Source organism: Scyliorhinus torazame, chromosome 2, assembly GCF_047496885.1.
Source record: "Scyliorhinus torazame isolate Kashiwa2021f chromosome 2, sScyTor2.1, whole genome shotgun sequence".
NCBI classification, from domain to species: Eukaryota; Metazoa; Chordata; class Chondrichthyes; order Carcharhiniformes; family Scyliorhinidae; genus Scyliorhinus; species Scyliorhinus torazame.
Genome location: NC_092708.1, coordinates 266954323 through 266972875, shown reverse-complemented (window position 1 = coordinate 266972875; position 18553 = coordinate 266954323). Strand labels below are relative to the sequence as shown.

At 48.6% G+C, this 18553-nt stretch overlaps 1 protein-coding gene across 1 annotated transcript in view; it reads left to right on the top strand.

Annotated features, from left to right (window-relative positions):
* The window catches only part of ccdc32 (coiled-coil domain containing 32), a 56016-nt gene extending 39117 nt beyond the window's left edge, over positions 1–16899 (top strand). The window contains exon 3 of the mRNA XM_072486938.1: positions 6179–16899. Within this exon, the coding sequence (XP_072343039.1) occupies positions 6179–6323 (145 nt within the window). The 3' untranslated portion in view covers positions 6324–16899. The remainder of the gene's footprint in view (positions 1–6178) is intronic.
* Positions 16900–18553: the final 1654 nt, after the last annotated feature.

Sequence of the window (18553 nt, the reverse complement as noted above, 5' to 3'; positions counted from 1 at the left end):
GTATTTGCCCCGAATTGGGATGATGCCGGATTTATGAAACGCATGCTGGGTCGGATTCCGGATCTGGAGGTAGGAAGCTTGATAATGGGGGGGGGGACTTCAACACGGTGCTGGACCCAGCACTGGACCGTTCTAGGTCCAGGACGGGTAAGAGGCCGGCTGCGGCCAAGGTGCTCAGGGGGTTTATGTACCAGATGGGGGGAGTGGACCCATGGAGGTTTGCCAGGCCGCTGGCCAGGGAATTTTCCTTCTTTTCCCACGTCCATAGAGCCTACTCCCGGATAGATTTTTTCATTTTGAGTAGGGCACTAATCCCGAAAGTGGAGGGAATGGAATATTCGGCCATAGCCATCTCAGACCACGCCCTCCATTGAGTGGAGCTGGAGTTGGGGGAGGAGAGGGACCAGCGCCCGCTGTGGCGCCTCGATGTGGGGCTGTTGGCGGATGAGGGGGTGTGCAGGTGGGTGCGAGGGTGTATTGAAAGATATTTGGAGGCCAACGACAATGGGGTGGTGCAGGTGGGGGTAGTCTGGGAGGCGTTGAAGGCGGTGGTCAGGGGAGAGCTAATCTCCATTAGGGCCCACAGGGAGAAGAGAGAGGGGAGGGAGAGGTTGGTGGGGGTGATTTTAAGGGTAGACAGGAGGTATGCAGAGGCCCCCGAGGAGGGGCTACTAAGGGAGCGACGGAACCTCCAGACGGAGTTCGACCTGTTGACCACAGGGAAAGCAGAGGCACAGTGGAGGAAAGCGCAGGGGGCGACGTATGAGTATGGGGAGTAGGCGAGTCGGATGCTGGCACATCAGCTTCGTAAGAGGGAGGCAGCGAGGGAGATAGGTGGAGTTAAGGATAGGGGGGGAATACGGTGCGGAGTGCGGTGAGAATAAACAAGGTATTTAGGGACTTCTATGGGGACCTGTACAGGACTGAGCCCCCAGCGGGGGAGGAGGGGATGCGACGATTGCTAGATCGGCTGAGGTTCCCGAGGGTGGAGGAGGAGGAGGTGGCTGGTTTGGGGGCGCCGATTGGGCTGGAGGAGCTGGTTAAAGGATTGGGGAGCATGCAGGCGGGGAAGGCCCCAGGGCCGGATGGGTTCCCGGTTGAATTCTACAGGAAATACGTGGACCTGCTGGGCTCGTTGCTACTGAGGACTTTTAAGGCGAGGGAGGGGGGGACCTTGCTCCCGACAATGTCCAGGGCGCTGATTTCTTTGATCTTGAAACGGGACAAGGATCCATTGCAATGTGGGTCGTATAGACCGATCTCGCTCCTCAATGTTGACACTAAGTTGCTGGCGAAGGTGCTGGCTACGAGAATTGAGGACTGTGTCCGGGGGTGATTCATGAGGACCAGACGGGATTTGTGAAGGGTAGGCAGCTAAACACAAATGTGCGGAGGCTCCTCAATGTGAGAACTCAGTGGCGTGTGTGGCTACGAATCGGCGGAGGTCGGAGTACTTTCGGCTGTACCGGGGGACGTGCCCCTTATCCCCCTTGTTGATTGCACTGGCAATTGAGCCGCTGGCCATGGCACTGAGGGAGTCCAGGAAATGGAGGGGACTGGTCCGGGGGGGGAGAGGAACACCGGGTGTCATTGTAATGTCGACGACCTGTTGTTGTATGTGGCGGATCCAGTGGAGGGGATGGCGGAGGTCATGCGGATCCTTTGGGAGTTTGGGGACTTTTCGGGGTATAAACTCAACATAGGGAAGAGTGAGCTCTTTGTGGTGCATTCAGGGGACCAGGGAAGGAAGATAGACGAGCTACCGCTGAAGAGGGTGGAAAGGATCTTTTGGTATCTAGGGATCCAAGTAGCTAGGAGTTGGGCGCTGCACAAGCTCAATTTGACGCGGTTGGTGGAGCAGATGGAGGAGGATTTTAAAAGATGGGATATGCTGCCACTCTCACTAGCGGGCAGGGTGCAGTCGGTCAAAATGACGGTCCTCCCGAGATTTCTCTTTGTGTTCCAGTGCCTTCCCATTATGATCCCCAAGGACTTTTTCAAATGAGTAAGCAGGAGCATCATGGGATTTGTGTGGGCGAATAAGACCCCGAGGGTGAAGAGAGTGTTTCTGGAGCGTAGCAGGGACGGGGGGGCTGGCGCTGCCGAATTTGTGTGGCTATTATTGGGCAGCCAATGTGGCGATGATCCGTAAGTGGGTAATGGAGGGAGAGGGGGCGGCTAGAGATGGCGTCCTGTGTGGGCACGAGCCTGAGGGCGGACAAGGTACACCACGAGTCCGGTGGTGGCGGCGACGTTGAAGATCAGGTGGCAGTGGAGACGACACAGGGGCGAGGTGGGAGCCTTGGTTTGGTCCCCGATTTGGGAGAATCATCTGCTCGTCCCGGGAAGGATGGTTTCCCGGGGGGTTTCGGAGCTGGCATCGGGCAGGGATTTGAAGAATGGGGGACTTGTTCATCGATGGGACGTTTGCGAGCCTAGGGGCGCTGGAGGAGAAGTTTGGGCTACCCCTGGGAAACGCTTTCAGGTACATGCAAGTGAGGGCATTTGTGAGGTGGCAGGTGATGGAATTCGCGTTGCTTCCGGCACATGGGATTCAGGACAGGGTGATTTCGGGTGTATGGGTTGGAGAAGGCACGGTTTCGGCAATTTACCAGGAGCTGAAGGAAGAGGAGGAGGCCTCGGTGAAGGAGTTAAAGGGCAAGTGGGAAGAGAAGCTTGGGGAGGAGATAGATGAGGGTCTGTGGTCTGATGCCCTGGGTAGGGTTAATTCTTCCTCCTCTTGCGCCAGGCTCAGCCTAATGCAGTTCAAAGTTACTCACAGAGCGCATATGACAGGGGCAATTTTGAGTAGGTTCTTTGGGGTGGAGGACAGATGTGGGAGGTGCTCAGGAAGCCCGGCAAATCACGTCCATATGTTCTGGTCGTGCTGGATGGGTTTTGGGGGGGTTTTGAGAGCATTATGTCCAAGATGGTGAACGCCCGGGTCAAGCCGAGCTGGGGATTGGCATTATTTGGTGTATCGGACAAGCCGGGAGTGCAGAAGGCGAAAGAGGCCGGGATTCTGGCCTTTGCGTTCCTGGTAGCCCGGCGGACAATTTTGCTACTATGGAAAGATGCGAAGCCCCCTAGTGGGGAAGCTTGGATCAATGACATGGCAGGGTTCATCAAGCTGGAGAGGATAAAGTTTGCCTTGCAAAGGTCTGTGAAAGGGTTCCCCAGGCGGTGGCAACCGTTCCTAGACTATCTCGCGGAGCGTTAGGAGGAGGTCAGCAACAGCAGCAGCCCAAGGGAGGGGGGGGGGGTTCTTTTGGGGTGGTGGTTGGGTGAAGGTGTTTTTTTTTTTCTCCCTATTTGTGTTTTTAAATGTTATATGGGGGGTTATTGTATATGGGGGAAATCCAATGTATAATTTCTGATTGTTGTGTTCTTGTTTCTTTCTTGTCGTTGAGGTGGTTTTGTTGAAAATTTGTTGAAAAATTTGAATAGATAGATTTTTTTTTTTAAATAATTGAACGCTACTCCTCTCTCCCTGAATTCCACATATTACCACCTTGTCTGGCTACATTCTTCCCAAACTACATAACTCCTCATCTCTTACCATTAAAGATTGACTAGGTCCCGTATCTCTTAAAATTGTGACTTCTTTACCTGCTCCTCCTGATACACGAGTAAACTTTACCCACACAAGTAAATTCTTTAAATACATCTGGCACCTTCTTAACAATTACTTCTTGAACAGGCTGTACAATTGTTTGCACCTCCTTCGCTTCCCTTGGGCTTTCCTTTACCACTCTAACAAACCCCACTGTTTAATCCTGTTTTACCACATCAGCCTTCCCAGTGCTTTTCTTCAACCACCAACACTGTGACTTTACATGGCCCAGTTTATTACAGGGAAAACATTTGAAACTTTTCATTTCTTTTCCACCCTCCTGGATTTTTTTTTTAATCTGAGGTATACTCTCTTTATTATCTCCCATCAGATCACCTTTACCTTACCACTTGAGTATTTCTCATGTCCCCAGTTACTATCCCTCACAGGCTGAAACTGATGTTGGAAACCAAGCTTTGATTTATGAACTAATTCATAATCATCTGCCATTTCTGCTGCTAACCTCGCAGTTTTAACCCTCTGCTCTTCCACATGAGTTCTCACTGCATCAGGAATTGAATTTTTAAACTCCTCCAAAAGCATAATTTCTCTGAGAGCTTCATATGTTTGGTCTATTTTCAAAGCCCTTATCCACCTATCAAAATTACTCTGTTTGAGCCTTTCAAACTCCATGTATGTTTGACCAAATTCTTTCCATAAATTTCGAAACCTTTGTCTGTAGATTTCAGGCACCAGTTCATATGCACCCAAGATGGATTTTTTCACCTCATACGTCTCAGATACCTCCTCCGGTAGTGATGCAAACACTTCACTAGCCCTACCTATCAGCTTTGTTTGAATCAGTAATACCCACATGTCCTGTGCCCATTTCATTTGTTTAGCCACTTCTCAAATGAAATGAAAAAGGCTTCGACCTCCTTCCCATCAAACCTTGGCAATGCTTGAACATATTTAAGTAGATCACCACCAAGCCTTCGACTATGACGCTCTTTCTCACTATCCTCATCACTATCATCCAACTGTACGTTTCCCTTTACGTCTGCCAATTTTAACTGACTGTCATGTTTCATGGCCATTTTCTGAAGTTTAAACTCTCTTTATCTTTTTCCCTGATCTGTATCTCCCTTTCTCTTTCTTTTTGTTCTACTAGGGCTATTTTTTCTGTTTTCCTTTCTTCTCTCTCTTTTTCCTCTCTCTCTCTTTCTCTTTCTCTTTCGTTTTCCTCTTTCTCTCTTTCATATTCAAGCTGCTTTAATTCTTTCTCATTTTCCATTTGTTTAATTTGCAACTGAATTTTTGCCATTTCCAATGAGTCATTTGTTTAATTTGTAATAGAATTTTTGCTATTTCCAATGAGTCAAACTGTATCTCAGACAACTTTAAATGCTTAACCACTGCCATAATGACCTCAGCTTTTCGCATTTTGTCAGGTAATGTTAACTGCCATGTTTTTGCCAAATCTTACAGTCTGCTTTTAGTCTCTGTCCGTAAGGTATTGCGTGTGACCGTCTCCACCCCCAAAAACTTCTGAGCCTCAGAAAGAGCCATTGTCCACAACACACTCCCTACTTAAACAAAAATACCACACCTGAAAAGTACCCACAATATGCTCACCCCTCACTGTCTTTACGTTCACAAAGCCAATCCAATAGATAGACTTTTATCCCCCTCGAGCCCCCAGTTTGTTATGGGCCAGGGTTTAGAGAACCACAAAGTGTATCATGAGTTCACCTGACCCACAACTTTTACTAGATTGTGGTCTGGGGAGCACACGGCCCACTCTACAGGTGTGGTACAGCAGAAATGGAAAAGTAATTTTAAAAACAAAACAATGTTTATTCTATGAACTCAAGTTAACCTTTTTGAAACATACAGTGAACATCTTAGCAACCATCAATTCAAATACAACCCCCAAAGAATACAACACTAAGCAATCCTTAAAAACTTCCCAAACAACATCCAGAAGACAGAAGAAACACCTTTTAACAGAAGCACATCAGGTCAAAGTCACTATTGAAAACATTTATAATTCTGAATTCACTAAATGATCAAGAGATAGTCTTTTCATGGCAGAGAGAACAGCAGTGCACCTGCATGGTCTGGCTTCAGCTCCAACACTGAAAACGAAACTAAAACACACCCTGCAGCAAACAGCCTAAAATGAAAGTAAAAAGCTGACAGACAGCCCAGCTCCACCCACACTCTGACATCACTGATAAACACCCATTTCTTAAACACCCATTTCTTAAAGGTGCTCTCACATGACAACATGTACACACATGTATATATGTAAACACGGATGTATAGGCAAACACTCTGGTATATATGTAAATACACAATCAGGTACATATATATTTAAACATAAACTAATACAAATATACCTGATGAGCAGTTTTTAAACCCTGTGGGCACAGGACTGAAACACGTCGCTGTGAGTACTGGATCTCCAGAATTCGCTCTGGTCTATCCAGCCCCATTTAACTATCGCTCTGTTTGTGTTTCCATTTGGTGTGAAAAGGTTCTCGGTTTGTGGCACTCTGTGTACGTTTACAAAGTCCTGCCTGTATTCATTCCAATCTGTAACCATCTCCTTTGTTGATCCAGCGCCATTGACCATTTCAAGCGGTGGCTGCAGCCAGAGAGAGTTCCGCTCAGTTCCGAGGAAGTTCAATATCTGATCAACCTTGAAGGGCAGTCTGCCAGCCAAGAAGAACTGGAGAACGAGAGCTGCTCAGCCTGTGAGCAGTGACTACCTGTACAATCCTTGTGTCCTGCTGAAACTCCCAGTTGGGGCAGGATCCGGCTGAGTGCCTCCCGTCACCCAAACACTGAGCTGTCGAGCCGCTTAATGTGACATTTAGTGCCAGCTGGAAGGGTGAAATATGAACCTCGATGATCTCAACAGCTAAATCCAGTACTTTAATGTTGTCTTGTGTGTATTTTAAAATGGTGACACCCCAGGAATCTTCTCGGGTCTTCTTGCAGTCCACTGTAACCAACAGCAATCATCTTGACCTGTGAAAACCAGCAATCCAGCAGAGCTGGAGGGGCCTGGGGGACATTACCGACAAGTAAGAGCGGCTCAGTGTTCCCTAAGCAGATGATCTGTGTTCCCTTCTGCACGTTAATGGACCTGTACCATCGAGAATTACCGGCTGCTCTTTGTCAAGAGGTTTGCACTCGAGGACAAGCCTCATGTGTTTCACCAATCACAATACTTATTCAACAGCACATTTTCTCTCTGCTCCTCAGCAACAGTGTCTAAACTGTGGCGGGTTCTAACTACAAGCTGACCGTCTCCCTTCAGCCGATCGCAGCTCTCATGTGCTTGCACATCTCTGTTTCAGAATACAGAACAAATTAAAACTCTGCTGAGGTTTCCTTTGTTTCCTTTGGTAGTGATCACAGCGACCCCATGACACTCTGGGGGTCATGAGGGTAACCCTTCACACTGGATCAGGCTGCACTTTTCCTGCAGTGTGAGCAGAGCTGTCAACTCAGTCCCTCATTGTCGGGAACTTGGGCAAGCCACGGGGAAGTGGGAGCGGGAACCGCTGTTCCCAGTCTTTTTATCCTTAATTGTGTAAATATGGCTCTATAATCATTTATCAGCCCAGCACGACACAGCCAGTCTTCCTCGCTCACCTATCACACACTGACACCATTTTTATTAATCAGGAGAGCAAACCCTCCCCAGGCCGAGGCAGAAGACGATTGTCATGCTCCAACCTCAGTCCTGACGGCTGCCAGCTAATTCAGCACAGACCGCACATTAAAGCCAGCTCTTCAGGGTGTGAGTGTTACACAGGCCACTGAATCGTCCTGACAGCCACAACATCTTGCAGCACAGGAGGAGGCTAATCGGCCCATCCTGTCTGTGCTGAAATTAATCCCAGCATCCTGTTCTCCCCATGGTGGAACCATAGATTAACATTTTATTGTTTGACCTTGTCTCACGCTATCCTGTTAGAATTTTTCAACATTTTTAGCAATTCTGAGCTAATACCTGTTGAATTGTCCTACAAAATGTATAGAGCTCTGAGTATAGGTAAATGCACCTCCATGTAGATTTATGCCTTGATTTGAGGGACCCTGCAGCAGCATCGCTCCACGTGTAGCTGTGCTGCCCCACCTGTGACAGAATTTAGGCTTCGCCGAATACAAAATAAAATCAATACAAAATCCTATTTTAGCAGCATCTGTGGAAAAAGAAACAGAGTTGAAGAGAGGGAATTGACAGCAGGGTGGGAAAAGGACAGAGAATTTATTCTCCTTTTCGTTAACTCTCTGCTTGGAGTTTATATGAATAATTGTTTGGTCCTGCAATATCGGATTGAAAGCCTGAATTATGTCTCCTAAATGACAGATGGAAACTGAACTGTAGCCCTGAGTGTGAGCCTTCAGGACAGAAGAAGTTGAACTGAAAGAGTAGTGAGTTCCGAGGGGTGGAGTGGATAGGAACGTGCTGCATGCCTCGGTTGAGGTGTTCTGAAATCACTGTCTGAAAGGGTGGTAGAAACCCTCACAGCATTGAAAAAGGACTTGTAAGTTAAGGCAGTTCAAGTCCAAGGCTTTGAACCAAGAGTCAGAATGTGGGACACGGTTGGGTGGCTTCTAGTTGGCCGGCACAGAGACGCTGGGCTGAATGGCCTCCCCCTGTGCTGTAATGATTCTATGATGCCATGAAGATGGGAAATAGTAGGGGGGAAAGCATAGAACCTTGGGGGAATCTAAGTCAATGATGGCAATTCTCTGGTTACGATTAGATAGACGAGAACAAAATCAGTGGCTAACGGTTGGAGGAATTTGGTGTGTTGAACTGCGTCAAAGTCTGTAGATTGGCTGATATAGATGAAGAAGGAAAATATCTGGTTGTCACGAATGGAATGTTATTTGTGACATTGTTTAAGAGACATTGTGGCAGGTCAGAAACCTGATTGGAGAAATTCTTACGTGGCATTCTTGGAATGTGGGCATTGGTTTCGGAGGTGACAGCACGTTCAATGATATTGGAAAGCAAAGGGAAGCTGGGGATGGGTTGAGAGTTTACAAGGAAGGAGGGGAGTAACGGGCTGTTTCTTTTTAGGAGAGGGATGACGACGGAAGATTTGAAGGAGAGAGAGAGACAGTTCATGTTCAAATGCAGCAAGAACTAACTGGACAATATCCAGGCTTGGGCTGACAAGTTACAATTAACATTTGCATCACACAAGTGCCAAGCAATGACCATCTGCAACAAGAGTGAATCAAACCATCACCCCTTGACACTCAATGGCATTACCATTCCTGAATACCCCACTATTAACATCCCGGGGTTTACCGTTAACCAGAAACTGAACTGGTCTAGCCATATCAATGCCAGAGCAGGTCATAGGCTAGGAATCCTGCAGTGAGTAACTCCCCTTCTGACTCCCCAAAGACTCTACCATCTACAAGGCATAAGTCAGGAATCTGATGGAATTCTCGCCAATAACCTGGATTAGCTCCAACAACACTCAAGAAGCTTGACACCATCCAGGACAAAGCAGCCCACATGATTGCTCCCTCTTTCGCAAACATTCAATCCCTCCACCACCGACGCTCAGTGGCAGCTGGTGCACCATCTACAAGATGCACTGCAGGAACTCACCAATGCTCCTTAGACAGCACCTTCCAAACCCAAGACCACTACCATCTAGAAGGACATGGGCAACAGATACATGGGAACCCCACCACCTGGAGATTCCACTCCAAGTTACTCACCATCCTTCGCTGTTGTTGGGTCAAAATCCTGGAACTCCCTCCCTAACAGCACTGGGTGTAGCTACACCACATGGGCTGCGATGGTTCAAGAAGGCAGCTCATCACCACCTTAAGGGCAATTAGGGGTGAGCAATAAATGCTGGAAAACATGAAAGAGAAAGATTGATAAAGTAGAAGGTGAATCTCTTGATGAGTTTGGAGACTGCAGGAGAAATATTACAGCAGCCTTCTTGTAAATGAGAGTTGCAAACAATTAAAGGGGACAATTCTGAAACAATATCTGTTGAAATGTCCTCCAAAATGTATAGAGTAGTTCCATCTGCATTGAGAATTGGGAGTCGAGGGATATGATGGGCTGGCAGGAAAATGGGAGTGAAGGCCATAATCAGATTAGCCATGATCTTATCGAATGGCCCACTCTAGCTCATTTCTTAAGATCTTATGAATGAGAATGAAATGAGTGGCATAGTGGCACAGTGGTTAGCACTGCTGCCTCACATCTCCAGGGGCTTGGGTTCAATTCTGGCCTTGGGTGACTGTCTGTGAGGAGTTTCTCCCCAATTCTGCATGGGTTTCCTCCGGGTGCTCTGGTTTCCTCCCACAGTCCAAAGATGTGCAGGTTAGTTAGATTGGCCATGCTAAATTGCCCCTTAGTGGCCAAAAGGTTCGGAGGGGTTACTGGGTAACGGGGATAGGGTGGAAGTGTGGGCTTAAGTAGGGTGCTCTTTCCAAGGGCCGGTGCAGACTCAACGGGCCGAATGGCCTCCTTCTGCACTGTAAATTCTATGATTCTGTGAAACGGGACAGTGTGAAGCTGCAATAACTCACTCCACCTGCTGGTGTCCCCATAATCCACAGAACTGAGGGAGCAGACCCTGAAAGAGTCCTCGCTTTCATACTGGTGGCGGTCTGAAATAATTCACTCAGAGATTCCGAGTTGCTGTAGCAACACGCACCTTTACACGCATATTGTAGTCTGAAGCTGTGGATAGTGATGATAGAGGCTCCAACATTCTTTCCACCACATGGCTTCTGACATAACGTCCGCAAATCCCTGCCAGAATCCCTTCAATTTCGGACATGCCCAAAACATATGTAGATGGTTCGCTGGGCTACCCCCACACCGCCCACACCTGTCCTCCACCTCCTCAAAGAACCTGCTCATCCGGGCTGCCGTCATATGGGCCCTGTGGACCTTGAACTGGATCAAGCTAAGTCTGGCGCATGACGTGGATGAATTAACTCTTCAAGGCTTTTTCCCACATCAATTTCCAGCTCTCCTCCCAGCTTCTCCTCCCGCTTCCACTTCAACTCCCTGATAGGGACCCCTTCCCCTCCATCAACTCCTTGTATATCTCCGAAACCCTCCCCTCTCTAACAACTGTTTTTGATATCACCTTATCCTGTCGTCCCCTCAGGGGGAGACGAGGAAAGCTTGGAACCTGCCTCTGTACAGAGAGAGTCCCGCATACCGAAACCCTTTCCTACACAGCATCTCAAACTCCTCTTCTAGTGCCTCCAAGGTTGGAAAGCCCTCCTAGGTGAATAGGTCCCCAAATCTCTCAATCCTTACCCGCTGCCATCTCTTAAAGCCCCCATCCAGCCCCCTGGAGCAAACCAACGGTTGTCACAAATCGGAGACCACTCTGACGCCCACTCCAATCTCATGTGCTGCCTCCATTGCCCCCACACCCTCAGGGCTGCCACCACCACAGGGCTTGTAGAGTACCGAACCGGCGAGAACGGCTTCCAAACTCGTACCCGTGCAGGGTGCCGCCTCCACTCGCTCTCAAACGGACCCCTCCCCCACTACCCACTTCTTGACCATCGATATGTTGGGCGTCCAGCAATAGTTAATAAAGCTCGGGAGGGCAAAGTCCCCCTCTCCGCGATCCCGATCCAGGAATGCCTTCTTTACTCTCGGGGCTTTACCTGCCCACACATAACCCGATATTGTCACGTTTATTTTCCTGAAAAAAGCCTTTGGAACAAAAATCGGAAGACATTGAAAAAAGAAGAGCAGCCTCGGCAGGACCGTCATCTTCACCGTCTGGACCCTCCCCACCAGCGTCAGCGGGAGCATGTCCCATCTGCAGAAGTCCCTTTTCACTTGATCGACCGCTTTGCCCAGATTTAATTTATGAAGCTGCCCCCAATCCTTAGCCACTTGAATCCCCAAATATCTAAACCTCTGAGCTATTTTAAAAGGTAACTCCTTCAGTCTCCTTTCCTGCCCCCGTGCCTGAATCACAAACATCTCGCTCTTTCCCATATTTAACTTGCAGCCTGAAAATTCCAATAGCCAAATTCTCCTAGTAACCCCATGATTTTGGCCATCCCCTCCCACCTATGTCTGCGACATAGAGCAGCAAGTCGTCAACATAGAGAGAGACCCTGTGCTCCACCCCCCCCCCCCCCCACCCCACCCTTCTCACTATCCCCCTGCCAGGCATTCGATGATCTAAAGGCCATTGCTAAGGGCTCTATGCCCAGGGCAAACAGTAATGGGAGAGCGGGCATCCCTGCCTTGTCTCCCGACAGAGACTAAAATATTCTGACCGGACTCGGATGGTTCTTACATTTGCCACCGGAGCCTGATATAACAACCGGACCCAATCCACAAATCCCTGCCCGAACCCAAACCTGCCTGAAATATCCCACAGGTACTTCCACTCCACCTGGTCGAAAGCCTTTTCCGCGTCCATGGCTATTGCCATGTCAACATCGTGCCCCTCTGCTGGTATCATTATAACATTAAGAAACCGTCTAATATTGGACGTCAGATGCCTGCCTTTCACAAATCCCGTCTGATCCTCCCCGATTACCTCCGGGACACAATCCTCTATTCGAGTGGCCAAGGTCTTTGCCAGCAATTTAACATCTACATTCAAAAGGGAAATTGGCCTGTACGATCCACAGCTCTCTGGGTCCTTGTCTCGCTTCAGGATGAGAGAGATTGATGCCTGTGATAGCTTACGGGAAGCACTCCCAGCTCCTTGGACTCGTTAAAAGCCTTGTCCAGAAGCGGCCCCAGTAGCCCAGAAAACCTTTTATAAAATTCCACTGGGAATCCATCAGGTCCTGGGGCCTAACCCGATTGCATCGCCCCCAATCCATCTATCACCTCCCCAAGCCCAATTGGGCCTCCCAGGACTTCCACCAGCTCCTCAGCTACCTTCGGAAACTCTAGTCTCTCCAGGAATTGATTCATACCCTCCTCCCCGACCGGGGGTTCCACTCATTTGGGCAACTATAGAATTCACGGAACACGTTGTTAACTGCCCCCGGGTCCATCATTATCTTCCCCTTCATATCCGTTATTTTCCCTATTTCTCTCGCCGCCTCCTGCTTCCTCCAGCATCCTGCTAGCTTTCTCCCCATATTCATATATTGCCCCTTTTACCCTCCTCAGCTGTCCCTCCGCCTTACCTGTGTATAGGAGCCCAAATTCCATTTGGAGCCTCTGATGCTCATTTAGGAGCTCCTCATTTGGAGACTCCACATATCTCCTGTCCACCTGTAAGATTTCTCGTACCAACCTGTCCAGCTCTGCCCGTTCAGTCTTCTCCCTATGAGCCCGAATCGAAATACATTCCTCTCTAATAACGCCTTCAATGCCTCCCACACCACCCCAGCCGCGGTCTCTCCCGTGTCGTTCTTTATATACCCTCAAATGGCCTCGCTCACAGACCTCGTCGTTCGCTAACAGCGCTGCATATAATCTCCACTGCGGGCACTGGGACTTTCCTGTGCTTATCCGCAGGTCTACCCAATATGGCGCATGGTCTAACACCACAATTGCTGAGTACTCCGTGTCCTCCACCCCCGCTAACAGTGTTTTATCCAGTATAAAGAAATCTATCCTGGAGTATACCTTGTGTACGTGGGAGTAGAATGAATATTCCTTGCTCCATGGCCTCTCGAATCTCCACTGTTCAACCCCTCCCATGCGCTCCATGAACCCCCACAGTTCTTTCGCCATTGCTGATACCTTCCCTGGCCTAAAACTCAACCGGTCCATTCTCGGAAGTTGAAGTTACCCCCCATAATCAACCGGTGCGAGTCAAGGTCCGGGATCTTTCCCAGCACCTTCCAGACAAATGCGACATCATCCCAGTTTGGGGCATATATATTTACCAACACCACTGCCATTCCCTCCAGTTTCCTGCTAACCATATTAAATCTGCCTCCCGGGTCTGCCTCTATCTTCCCCACCTCAAATGCCACCCTTTTGTTAATCATGATGGCCACCCCCCCCTTGTTTTAAAGTCCAGTCCCGAATGGAATACCTGTCTGACCCATCCCTTTTTCAGTCTAACTTTAAATGTGTCTCCTGTAGCACGGCCACGTCCGCTTTTAGCTGTCTCAAGTGTGCGAACACATGGGCCCTTTTGACCGGCCCATTCAGTCCATGAACATTCCACGTAACCACTCTGGTCGGGGGGACTCTTGCCCCCCCCCTCCCCTGTCGATCAGCCATAACCTTTCTTAGGCCAGCCCTTAGCCCATGTCCCGCACCTCCCCTGGCCTGCCCCTTGGCAGCCGCCGCCACCCGGTCTCTATCTCCAACCTCCTCAAAGTCCCCTTGTCGTCAGCAGTCCCCTCCCACCCACCCCTACTCCATCGCTCTTCAGCTCTTCCCCCACTTTGCTCCTGTGAACCAGCTCTCCCAACTAGCCAAGCAGCTCTCGCCCCTGGTGCCTAGCATCCTACCACCTGCTGGATCCTCACCCCCCCCCCCCCCCCCCCCCCAAACGTAAGTTCTCAAAACAATAGCAACAAACACAGAAAGTAAACAAACAATCTCCCAAGCTCCAGCACAGAGGCCACCCCTCCTCCCTTTACAACACCTTATCAGTCCCATCACCTTCAAACAGAGCCGAAAACAATAGAAACAGAATCAAACAGGATAAGGAAAAAGTTATGCATGCAAAAACTCAAACATCTTTTCTTTTTTCTTCCCCCCCCCCCCCCCCCTCCCCCCCCCCAGAACATCGCAACCTAACATCTTTTTTTTTACCGTACGTCAGTACATACAGCAACGGATCAAAATCAAACTCATCCGAGAGATCCTTCTTTTCCCGATCACCGCAACTTAAGTTAAAGTGAAAGGCTGAGATTTTTTAAATATGAAGCAACAGTCATTATGCCTTTACCAGATTATTGTCCTTCATAAAGACTGCCACTTTGTCCGATGAGCCAAAATATAATTCCCAGTTCTCGTAGGTCAGCCAAATTCGGGCCGGGTAGAGCAGTCCAAATTTTATTCCCTTCGCATACAGGGCCGCCTTAACCTTATTAAAACTCGCCCTCTTTGCGAGTTCTGCTTCCAAGTCTTGATACACCCGGATCTCAGAATCTTCCCACATGAACCGTTTTGTCTGCCTGGCCCACCTCATAATGCGTTCCTTGCCCAGGAACCGATGCAGCCTCACCACCATCACCCTCGGGGGGGCTCACGACCCTGAGGCTTACGCATGAGCACCCTGTGAGCCCGGTCCACCTCTAACAGCCTGCCGAACGCATCTTCCCCGAGCATCTTCTCCAGCATATTCCCCACATACTCACCGACATCCGATCCCTCCTTTCCCTCTGGCAGACCGACGATCCGGATATTCTGCCTGCGAGAGCGATTCTCCAAGTCCTCCACCTTCTCCAACAGCCGTTTCTGCCGATCCTGCAGGCTATTAATTTCCATTGCCGTCGCAGTGGACTGTTCCTCTTGTTCCGCCGCCAGCTCCTGCAACTTTTGGATCGCTTGTCCCTGGGTCGTCACTTTCTCCTCCACCCGGTCGACCACCTCCTTAATCGAGGCCACCGCCCAGGTCAGACCCTCCGCTCACTCCTTACGATGCCGGGCAAACTTCTCGTCCAAGTATTTAACCCACTGATCCATCGCCCATTGAGCTGGCGCGGTCGAACTTTGCTTCTCTGCCATTGCATCCACCAAATTCTGAACTTCACTCCCAACCAATGTTTGATTTCTTCTTTTATGATTGTTTCTTGGGCGCAGCTCCATAAACTAGGGGTTGTCTTCCCCTCTCGTTTTATCCACTTATGTTGAAAATTTCCCTCGGAAATCCAGTTTAAAAGCCGTTAAAAGACCACTAAGAGCGGGAGCTGCTAAATGTGCGACCGTTCACTCCATGGTTGCCACCGGAAGTCGAACCTGGTACTTCTGGCTCAGAGGTACTCTATACACCACAAGATTTCTACTGTGTTCATATTGCACATTCACAAATCATTAAAAGTAGCCACTCAACTTAATAAGTTCATTAAAAAATGCAAACAAAGCACAAGGATTTGTTTCGAGAGGAATAGAATTCAAAAGCTGAAATATTATCTTAAACCTGTATAGGATCTTTGTTGAGCCACGCTTGCATACTGCTCACACTTCATTGCTCCAGACTATTAAAGAACATCGAGGCATTGAAGAAGGTGCAAAAAAGATTTGCAAGGATGGTTCCAGAACTGATAGGATACACCATCAGCAAAAGTCGAACAAGGTGGGACTCTTCTCTCTAGAACAGAGAAGGCTGACCTGATTGAGGCCCTCAGGATAACAAAAGGGCTTGATAGGGCAGATGTAGACAAAATCTTTCCATTTATGATAAGAGTCCAAAACTAGGGGATCATAAATAAAAGATAGAACCATAGTATCCCTACAGTGCAGAAGGAAGCTATTCGGCCCATCGAATGCACCAACCCTCCGAGAGAGCACCCTACCCAGGCCCACTGCCCCGCCCAGTCCTCGTAATCTCACCTAACCTGAACATCTTTGGACACTGAGAGGCAATTTAGCATGGCCAATCCACCTAATCTGCATGTCTTTAGGTTGTGGGAGGGAACCAGACCACCCGGAGGAAACCCACACAGACACGGAGAGAACGTGCACATTCCACAGAGTCACCCAAGGCCGGAATCGAACCGGGGTCTCTGACACTGTGAGGCAGCACTACTAATTATTGTGCTGCCCATAAATAATGAACAATAATGTAATAAATATAATGAATGCAGCATAACCGCATTTAAGAAGCTACACAAGGGAGAACAGAATAGAGGATATGCTGATCATGTGCGATGTTGCACAAAGGGAAGAGCTTATGTGAGGAATAAAAACACCAGTATAGACCACTTGGACTGAATGGCCTGTCTCTGTGCTATACACTTAATGTAACATTACATCCTATTACTCAAGGTGAGCATTTCTCTCAACCCCCATATGTAACCTGTATGAGTCTCAGTGCCCAGATAACCCAGTAGACTCTCATCCCAGGTTCTCCAATAGACTGCCATCTCCCAGATACTGTATATCGTGTCTATAGACTCGCAGTATTTAAATAAGCCATCCCCCAACCCCCATTGATTTGTCAGGCCCCAGATGCATCTCTATAGACAGTCAGCCGCCAGTTACCCCCCCCCCAAATAGATGGTCAGCCTCTAGATATCTTGTATACAATCAACCTGCTCTGATGATCTAATTGTGTTATCTCGCTCACTCTGTCTCACACACTTGCTCTGTTTTGATTCTCTATCATTGATGTTGTATAATAATAAAAAGCTACTTGTTAGGTTTAAATTTATTCCTGTTTTGAATGCCCGTATATAAATCATGAATAGAGCCTTTCTCTGCCACGGATATTCTACATGTCTCCAGTGTTGAGGCTGAATGATAAACATTTTACCAATTCATCCGCATTTAGCAGGATAAAAATCTGAGTTAGTATTGAGAAACCTTCAGACTTATCCTCCCTGTGTCAGTAAACACGCTTTTGGTGGTTTTGCTGTTCTTGGAGATTCAGAGACAATGAGATGTGGGTTATCCCTTTATTCTGGATGCAGTCTTTTGTCCCATATTAATCCCCTAATGCTGCAGGTTTAATAGAGAACATGCAATCTTTACGAGCCAGTTCTGCGCACTGAGGTGATCACACTGGTCTGACTTGTGAAATGATTGATGTCAGACTGCTGGCAGGCTGGTGCCCCTGACCCTACCTTTGAAAGTTTAGCCTGTGATTTAAAGGTACTTACTGCTACTGGTGTTTCTGGTAAATCAATTTTGCATCAGGACACTAAATGGAAGAGCTGCGCCAACTGAGTCCTCAACAGCACCAGGCAGCTGTGCAAGCTCTCGCCTTATCCAGGCCTGACTAATGTAGATTGAGCACAGTGCCACATTCTGTTCTGCCAAGGCAGGCGATCTGGGCAGCAGCCAACAACAAGCAAAAAAAACATTGCAGTCTTGCTGCACAGAGTGATCCCACAGATATACTGAGGCCAATGCAGGATCAGAGCTGTAAATTATAGGCTCACACACAAAGTAAACCACGCCAATGGTGGCACAGTGGTTAGCACTGCTGCCTCACAGCTCCAGGGTCCCGGGTTCAATCCCGGCCTCGGGTGACTGTGTGGAGTTTGCACTTTCTCCCAGTGTCTGTGTGGATTTCCTCCGAGTGCTCCGGTTTCCTCCCACAGTCCAAAGATGTGCAGGTTAGGTGTATTGGCCATGTTAAATTGCCCCTTAGGGTCCAAAAGGTTCGGTGGAGTTACTGGGCTACTGGGATAGGGTGGAGGCATGGGATTAAGTAGGATGCTCTTTCCAAGGGCCAGTGCAGACTCGATGGGCCGAATGGCCTCCTTCTGCACTGTAAATTCTATGATCATCTCCCTTAACCTTTTTTTAAAATAATTTTTATTAAAGGTTTTCATAAAATATCAATAACAAAATGAGAAAGAAAAAAAGAACCCAACAGGGTTAAGTACAAAACACAATCTAAAAAAGCAACCTCCCAAACCCCTCCCCCCCCCCCCGTACCTAAATAATAAATTAACATTAACACCCCGACTTAAGACACAGTTGTATACACCCCCTCAGACCCTTCCAGTGTAAATAACATAGACAAAAATAAAGTTAAACCCCCCCCCCCCCCGAGCTGCTGCTGCCATTGACCAATGTCTAGCGTTCTGCCAGAAAGTCTAAGAACGGTTGTCACCGCCTAAAGAACCCTTGTACCGACCCTCTCAAGGCGAATTTCACCCTCTCCAATTTAATGAACCCTGCCATATCGCTGATCCAGGATTCCACGCTTGGGGGCCTCGTATCTTTCCACTGAAGGAGAATCCTTCGCCGGGCTACCAGGGACACAAAGGCCAGAATTCCGGCCTCTTTTGCCTCCTGCACTCCCGGCTCCTCTGCCACCCCAAATATTGCGAGCCCCCAGCCCGGTTTGACCCTGG